A 9,220-nucleotide genomic window follows, 5' to 3' on the forward strand; every position below is an offset into this window, starting at 1 on the left:
ATATATATATATATATATAGCTCTCCCTGGCGCCAATCACACATGTGTGTTTTGATCTGTCATCGTTAGTCGTAATTTGGTTGACACTTCTATTGAGAAAGGGTGAATAGCGTTAAAATATTTCTTTTAATTAATTTCCTGTCAATGTGAACAAATCCTTGCACTGGGCCACTAGTTCATTATATCAGTACATCAAGGGGAGAGAGGATATTTAATCATTTCAATAATTGCTGATAAGATGTGCCTGGTAAAGACAGAGAATTATAAGGGTACTTTTTACCTTTTGATACAAAATATCTTCCCAAACTTATTTTCATTTTCATGTGGTTTTAAGGCCATGACAGTGACAGCCAATGGTGCTGAGACCCCTTGGCGCAATATGCAGCCCACAGCCCAGCCTAACCCAGAAATGGTGGCTGGAGCACTGGGTAATGATGTCACATAGCAATGCCCAGCTTCCTCTCCCTAGCGACGACTAGCCTCCTTGCAGTTTCTTCAACCCAGGAACACGGCTTGCTTTATAGCCAGGTGCAAACAGTTCACACTTTAACCAAATGTCTGTGAGGTGTTTTCCCATGCCTCATCTCATTTGATCTTCACAGAAGTCCTGGAGTAGGTAGATAGGAGACTCGGTGGCATCCTATTTTCTTTTCATTAGCTAGAAAACGAGATTTAGAAAGCTTAGAAAATTGACCTGAATAAAGAGAAGGAAAGAAAGCCAATCACACATGTGTGTTTTGATCTGTCATCGTTAGTCGTAATTTGGTTGACACTTCTATTGAGAAAGGGTGAATAGCGTTAAAATATTTCTTTTAATTAATTTCCTGTCAATGTGAACAAATCCTTGCACTGGGCCACTAGTTCATTATATCAGTACATCAAGGGGGAGAGAGGATTTTAATCATTTCAATAATTGCTGATAAGATGTGCCTGGTAAAGACAGAGAATTATAAGGGTACTTTTTACCTTTTGATACAAAATATCTTCCCAAACTTATTTCCATTTTCATGTGGTTTTAAGGCCATGACAGTGAGTTGTTTTCTTTTTAAAAACGTGAATTGTTTGAGATAGATTTCTTTGGTTGCAAACATCAAAAACCAGTCCTGCTGACTTAAGCAAACCCATAATTTATTGGGGAAATATGGGGTCGTTCATAATTATGAATAGGCACACCAGATAACTAGAAATAGAGCAAGTCCAGGACATAGGCATCATTATGCCTGGTCCAGTGCTGCTTTTTTTTCTCTTCCCACTTAGCTCAGGGTTCAGAGTTATGGGGAATAGAGTTCTGTTCATGTGTTTGAGTCTCATGCCCTACTTAACCTAGTAGAGATTCATTAATAGGCAGTTCTATCATGACTACACAAGGGAGAGTATACAGTTCTCTATAGTAGCCTGGGTACAGTTAGGAAAGGGGAATGGAAAGGCAGCCAAGCCACACCTCCTCACTCCCTACAAAATTAACCAAGATATCCAGTAACATAGACAGTTTTGGCTATTAACCCTCCTTTAGTTTATTATTTAAAGTCTAAAACTGATCAATCCTTAATTCTTAAGAATAAATTACCTCAAAAATTTTAAAAAATTTTAAATGCCTAAGATCTTAATTTATATATGAACAGTATCAATATTTAGATACTTAATGTAATCTTTTTCTTTTTAGACAATGCGAAGACACAGAAATGAAGTGACAGTTGAACTACGAAAGGTAAGGATGATTTACATGTAATGAAAAGTAATGAGGATATTTTTTCTGATGTTAAAATTCTGTATAACTTGAATAATGAAAATAATATGGCAAATTAGTGGTCATCTCTAAAACCACATAGCATAAAAATACACCATTTTTTATAAAATCTTAAAAGTAGCTGGGATAGAACCAAGATGGCAGCATAGGTAAAAGCCAGTACTTGCTGCCTCCCACAATCACATTAAAATTACAAGTAAAATACAGAACAACCATCATTCAGAACTGCCTGAAATATGGCTGAATGAAAGTCCTACAACTAGAGAAGTCAAGAAAGTATATCGAGATAGGCCTGACACCCAGGTGTGGCATTTTTTTCTCGGCTACTGAGGCCTCCTGTGAGAAGCAGAGGTGCCAGCCCCACAACAGACCTCCCAGCTCAGGGTTTCAGAGCTGGGAAGAGACATCCCTATAACTTTAAAACCTGCGGCGACTGTGGCTGAGTGACAAGGAGACCCCTAGAGACCCAGCAGTTCCTCTTAAAGGGCTGACACATGAACTTACACAGTCCCACTTCCTCTGAGCTCTAGCACTAGGTGGTGGCTTATGGGGAGGAACTAGATTGTCTGACATCAGGGCAAGAACTTGGGGGTGGCTTTCTCCCAGACAGGGTTCATTGTTCCTGTGCTGGAATCTCCCCCGTTGCAGTGCTGACTGGCAGCCATATCTGAATTTTCATCATTGTACCCCACACTGTTCCCTCCACCTTGGTGATTCCCTGAGAACCCGACCCATTCAATTTGAAGCCCTACCCAAGCTGTTTGCAGCAGCTTTTCCATATGAATGGTCTGTCCTGGTTCAGGCTTTAGACTTTTCTAAAATCTCTCAAACAAGCAGCAGCTGCTATCAGCATGCCCCAAACCTATCAATAAGAATCTGAAGGCCCAGCACTAGCACCAGCCTGTCTTGCTTCACAGCTAGGCCTTGTCTGGGCACTTCTAAACCCAATATAATAGCAGCCATCTGCAGATCTCTCTGTAGCTCTTGCTGGACAGCCCCAAGCAATAGCTGGCTTTGCACCTCCCGGAAGCCCCAGAGCCAGTGCACCTGGTGGACAGCTTCAGACCATATCAGATACATAGGGATGTCTCCTGCACAGCAGCTCTTCATTGTAGATGCAACTGGTCCTTACAGGCAATTGGCCTGGAGGTCAACTCCTCCCAGTGACACCAACAGCAATCAAGTCTCAACTACAAGACTGCACACAGCCTACACAGGGGTGAACCTAGAGGGCCCAGCTTAGGTGACTGGGAAGCTACACAGGCCACCCTACCAATTCCAGGAGACATAACAGCTCTACCTAATACATAGAAACAATCACAGGGAAGCAGCCAACATGCGGAGACAAAGAAACATGTCACAAATGAAAGAAATGGAAGCAAGCATACTACTGGGTACAGAGTCAAAAAAAATGGTTATAAGGTTGCTCAAGGATCTTAATGATAGCTTCATGGGACTTAGTGAGACTCACAAGAATCTTAGAATTTCAAAGACATGGAAAAGGACCAGTCAGAAATTAAGCATACACTAACTGAAATAAAGAATAATTTACAGGAATTCAATAGTAGAAAATTCTGAAAATCAAATCAATGATTTGGAATATGAGATGGAAAAAAACAACAACAATCAGAATTGCAAAAAGAAAAAAGAGTCCAAATATATCAAGATAGCTGGAGGGGGTCAATGGCGGGGAAAGGGGGACATATGTAATACTTTCAATAATAAAGAATTATTTAAACAAAAATCATAAAAATATGAAGATAGTGTAAGGAGCCCCTGGGACAACTTCAAGTATACCAGCATTTGCATTATGGGGGTGACAGAAAGAGAAAAGAGAGAGAGCAAGATATTGAAAACCTATTTGAGGAAATAATGGCAGAAAACTTCCCCTATGTGGTGAAAGAAATAGATTAACAAGTCCAGGAAGCACGGAGTCCCAAACATGAGGAATCCAAAGAGGCCCACACCAAGACACATCATAATTAAAATGCCAAGGGTTAAAGACAAAGATTGAGACTCTTAAAAGCAGCCAGAGAAAAGCAATTAGTTACCTACTAGGGAGCACCCATACGACTGTTTGCTGATTTCTCAACAGAAACTATGCAGGCCTGAAGGGAGTGGCAAGAAATATTCAGTCATGTAAAGCAAGGATATACAACCAAAATTGCTCTACCCAGCAAAACTTGTCATTTTGAATGAAGGTCAGTTAAAGGCTATACAGATAAGAAAAAGCTAAAGGAATTCATCATCAAATAAGTATTAAATGAAATGTTGAAGGGTATTCTTGAAGAAAAAGAGAAAGGAAAGAAATAAAAAATATGAACAATAAAAATGGCAATAAATACATATCTATCAGCAATTGAATCTAAAAATCAAAATAACTGAACAAGAAATCTAATGAACAAAATAAACTGATGAATAAAATAGAATCAGAGGTATGGAACAGACTGATGAATCTCAGAAGGAGTTAGTGAGGGGGTTGCAGGAAGAGATTAACCAAAGTTCTTATATGCATATATGTATTAACTCTGGACACAGACAGTAGGGTGGTGAAGGCCTGGAGTGGGGTGGGAATTGGGTGTAGGGGAGCAATAGGGAGGAAAGGGGGGGACATCTGTAATACTCTCAACAATAAGGATTTTTTTAAATAAAAAAGAAAAAGTATGCTAATTCCAGTGTTCTTTCAATTACTTAACTTCTTCATGGATACTTAAAAATTAACAACAGTGTTTGGGCAGTCATATTTTTAAGTTTTTTCATATCCTTGGGTCATTTGTACCAGAGATGTGAACTAAGCCTTAGCCTACCTAATACAGTGAGTAAAGTGAGCTTCTTGCCAATCTTAACATTTTGGTCTTAGCATTTCTTTTTCTTTGTAACTTTTTATTAACATATAGCATACATACAAAAAAAGTTAACACATCTTAAGTGTACAACTTGATGAATTTAACAAAGTGAACACATCTGTGTAACCAGCTCCTGAATCAAGAACATTACCTGTATCCTAAGGCCCCTTAGGGATTGCTACTTTCCCCCAAAGACCATTATCTTGGTTTCTTACACTATGAATTATTTTGCATATTTTGAACTTTATCCCATATAATAAAAGCCTAATATGCTACGTGTCCAACTTTTCGTTTGACTAGTCACTATGACGCACACTGACCACCAGGGGGCAGATGCTCCAACCGGTAGGTTAGCTTGCTGCTGGGATCCGGCCAATTGGGACTTGGCGAGATGGCCCTGGAGCCCTCCCACAGTCCCTCCCCGCCCCGATCGTGCACCGTGGGATCCCTCAGCCTGGCTTGCACCCTCTCGCAATCCGGGACCCCTTGGGGGATATCAGAGAGCCAGTTTTGGCCCAATCCCCACCAGCCAGGCCAACGGACCCCACCAATGCATGAATCCGTGCACCAGGCCTCTAGTATAAATAGAATAGTGTGTGCCCTTTTTTGTCTGGCTTTTCATTCATCATTTGAAGATCATTCTCCTTAAGAGAGGCAATAAGAATAAAATTGAAGTTAAGTAATTATTTATTGTCATCTGTTAACATTAAACCAGCTATCCCCAGATGTGGGCCTTTGGTTTTCCTTAACATTTCATGCTTGGAATACAGCTATAAAACTTTTATATTGGTCTTGGTATTATTCAGACTCCTCCCCCTTGTTTTAAGCTTTTTAGCTCTTTTAGCATGCTTCTAAATTTTTTAAACTATTTACTTATATTTGTTATTTGTTCTTCTCTCTATGACTGTACTACCTTCTGTAGTTAATTTATAGAGTTAAAAATACTTGCTTGGCGTTGTGTGTTTATTGATTTAGAGAGCGAGAGAGAGAGTTAAGTTCTTACATAAGTTCTTCACTCATTGGTTGATTCTCGTTTTTGCCATGACCCAGGATCCAATCCACAACCTTGGCATGTTGGGATGACACACTAACCTTCTGAGCAACCTGGCCAGGGCAGAGCATGATTTTTAATATCCACGTTAGTTAATTTAGAGACTCTTATCTCTTCTGGATAATATTGTTTCTTTTTCACTTACCACAGTTAGTTCCTGAACATCCTATAGGACGACCAAAAATAAAATTTACTAAAGAAATCTGAAGCAGTCCCTTATTTCACATGTCAGGATTCCCTGAATAAGCAGCAAAAAGTGAACCAGTCCTTCCTGAAACAAAGCCTAAATTTCAGACAATGCTTAATTGCTTTTGATATGATTCTACAGAGGTGTGGAGAGCCCTTCAAGAGAAGATTCCTCTACTCTTTATCATCAGAGCATTTAACTCTGACTTCAGCCTTACTATTTCTGTATCTCCATTGAATAGAAAAATCAGTGTCATTATCTACATTGAGATTCTTGAAAATACAAGAAAATAGAGCTACTTCCAAGAGTTTCATAGATGAGCTCTACCCATTTCTATTAGATTACACACTTCTAAAATGAAGGTAATAACCAGTTCACTGCCACCCCCCCCCCCTACTCCCACCCTAGATATTCCCAAGTCTCCCTCCCAGGTCATCCCAAAATGCTTAATCAGATTCTGGACATGTCATTGTCACTCATTAAATGTTAATATTCAGAAATTAAATTGAATGATGATATCTTAAAATTTTGCTTGTATTTAAATCATTTATTGAAGTTTTATGAAAAGCATCTTAGATATAGAACAGTGCTACTCAGAAGTCCTGGGATCAGTTAGGGGACTTGTGTCAGAATATTAAACAAGGCACTGCTTCCTTTACCAAGGAAGTCTTTCTGCCTAAATAAATCACAGAACTAAAGTATATTTAGTTTCATAGTTGATTTCTGGCACAAACTCCTATCTTATAGCAGACCTGTAAGAGATATTTCAAAGACCTTTAGTCAGTCCAAGGACCATACTTTGAATAGCACTGAAATTGACTTATCAAATTGAGGGTAAAGCTCATTACTAATATGTACTGTTTTACTGGCCTCAAACTCTTTTTTTAAAAAAATTTCTTTTTTTCTCCCACACAACCAAATTCTGCAACTCTTGAAGACTGGTATTGAATTTTGGTTAATGTTTGCACCATATAACCTTACATAGTAACTTATATAGAGCAATTGCTTAATAAAAACTTGAAAAGATTGCCCTAGCTGGTTTGGGTCAGTGGACAGAGTATCGGCCTGCAGACCAAAGGGTCCCGGGTTTGATTCTGGTCAAGGGACATACCTTGGTTGCAGGCTCCTCCCTGGCCCGGGGTGCATGCAGGAAGGATGTTTCTCTCTGTCTTTCCCTCTCACTTACACTCTACCTAAAAAAAAAAAAAAAATCAATAGAAAAATATCCTCGGGTGAGGATTAACAACAACAACAAAAACTAGAAAACAAAAAAACTCAAAAGATCTAACTCTTTTTGTTTAACCTTTTTGTCTACTTTTACCTCTTTGATCTTACTTTCCTACTTAAGAGTCGCATGCTCTACCGACTGAGCTAGCCGGGCACTTCACTTTACTTTCCTACTTAAGTAGGCCTTTATGCATCAACACTTATACAGTACTTCTGTTTTATATTATGTTGTAAATAGTTACATAGGAATTAAATAACTTGCCTAAAATCACACAGCTGATAAAGTGGCAGAACTGAGCTCTTAACCATTGTTATAAATGCCTTTTAATGTAAAAGTTAAGTGAGTAATGCCTCATAAGTTGGAAATGAGTCCGAAACCTGTCACTGGCATTTTTAACTTTGACACATTAGATTAAAACCCTATATAATAAAAGGCTAATATGCAAATTGTCCCCTTGACTGGAAGTTCAACCAGGAGTTCAACCTGGGGGTGGGGCCGGCGGACCAACTGCTCACGGCGCCTCCCCCCAGCCGGCCTGACCTGATTGGCTCTGATTGGGGCGGACCAGCCAGACCCCACCCATGCATGAATTCGTGCACCGGGCCTCTAGTTTGATACAATATTCTCTTGATTGATCAGTCAGCTATGCCATAGGACTTTACTATGGCATAGATGTGGGAGTGAGGGTGGTTAAGTTCTTACATAAAAACAGAAAGCACCAAAATATCTCACTTGACTGATCAGATACAGCACTTAATTTAGTTATTTGACTTTTTAGTAAAATGTCTCTTTTATAAAATGGCCTAAATTTACCACATTAACAAGCTAAAGAAAAAAAAACGATTATATCAATTGATTCAGAAAAAGCACTTGACAAAATCTAACATCCATTTGTTATGTACCATTATTTCAACTTGCCTTTTTTAATTTATATGGATGTGTGTGTGTGTATTGACTATTTCCTTCCATTAAAATTAACTTTACATGACCTAACTGGTTTGGCTTGGTGGATAGAGCGTCAGCCTGCGGACTGAAAGGTTCCAGGTTTGATTCCAGTCAAGAGCATGTACCTGGGTTGCAGGCACATCCCCAGTAGGAGATGTGCAGGAGGCAGCTGATCGATGTTTCTCTCTCATCGATGTTTTTAACTTTCTATCTCTCTCCCTTCCTCTCTGTAAAAAAATCAATAAAATATATTTTTTCAAAAAAGAAATAAAGGGGAATTGCCTCACCTTGATAAAGAACATTTGCAAAAACCTACAGCTAATATACTAAGGGTGAAACACCAAATGCTTTCCCCCTAAGATCCAGGAACAATGCAAGGATGTCCATTCTCACACTTCCTATTTAACATAGTGCTGGTATCCAGCATGTACAACAGATCTTCTTATAATATCATTTTGTTCAACCTCATTTTCTTCAATGTCATATCATTAATAAAGAACATTTGCAAAAACCTACAGCTAATATACTAAGGGTGAAACACCAAATGCTTTCCCCCTAAGATCCAGGAACAATGCAAGGATGTCCATTCTCACACTTCCTATTTAACATAGTGCTGGTATCCAGCATGTACAACAGATCTTCTTATAATATCATTTTGTTCAACCTCATTTTCTTCAATGTCATATCATTATAACATTGATTAGATGCCATAGGAACTTAAGTCTTTATATCAATTTTATCAATTAACCAATGGTAAAATTGGTTTTTTTCAATTGGTAAAATTGGTTTATATCAATTAACCAATGGTAAAATTGGGTTTTTTATATGTTTTTTTATTTGAAGTTGCAGAACCTTTTGATGATGTTAAGGGAGTACTTACTGTATAATGCTTTCAAATGGAAGCAATGTTTGCTTCAACAGTATAAAAAAGCAAAAGATATGAAGATACATTTTATTGAAGGGGTTATTCAAATGGAAATCATCATTATGGTGATGATTATTCATACCAATCAGGGAAATACAATTAGAAAATGGGCAAAAGATATGAAGATACATTTTATTGAAGGGGTTATTCAAATGGAAATCATCATTATGGTGATGATTATTCATACCAATCAGGGAAATACAGACTAAAATCAATTAAGGGCGGCATAGGTTAACGCCAGAGATTGCTGCCTTGAACAACCAATTCAAATTACACCTAAAAGACAGAACA

The 9,220-nt window shown here is 38.4% G+C and overlaps 1 protein-coding gene across 4 annotated transcripts in view; it reads left to right on the forward strand.

Moving 5' to 3' along the window:
* The window catches only part of KPNA3 (karyopherin subunit alpha 3), a 94,051-nt gene that overhangs the window by 34,076 nt on the left and 50,755 nt on the right, over positions 1–9,220 (forward strand). For all 4 annotated transcript variants that reach the window (XM_015562313.1, XM_015562314.1, XM_015562312.1 and 1 more), the window contains one exon: positions 1,664–1,708. In XM_015562313.1, coding sequence (XP_015417799.1) covers positions 1,667–1,708 — 42 coding nt within the window. In that variant the 5' untranslated portion in view covers positions 1,664–1,666. The remainder of the gene's footprint in view (positions 1–1,663; positions 1,709–9,220) is intronic.

Source organism: Myotis davidii, unplaced genomic scaffold (genome assembly GCF_000327345.1).
Source record: "Myotis davidii unplaced genomic scaffold, ASM32734v1 scaffold577, whole genome shotgun sequence".
In the NCBI taxonomy this organism is placed as follows: domain Eukaryota; kingdom Metazoa; phylum Chordata; class Mammalia; order Chiroptera; family Vespertilionidae; genus Myotis; species Myotis davidii.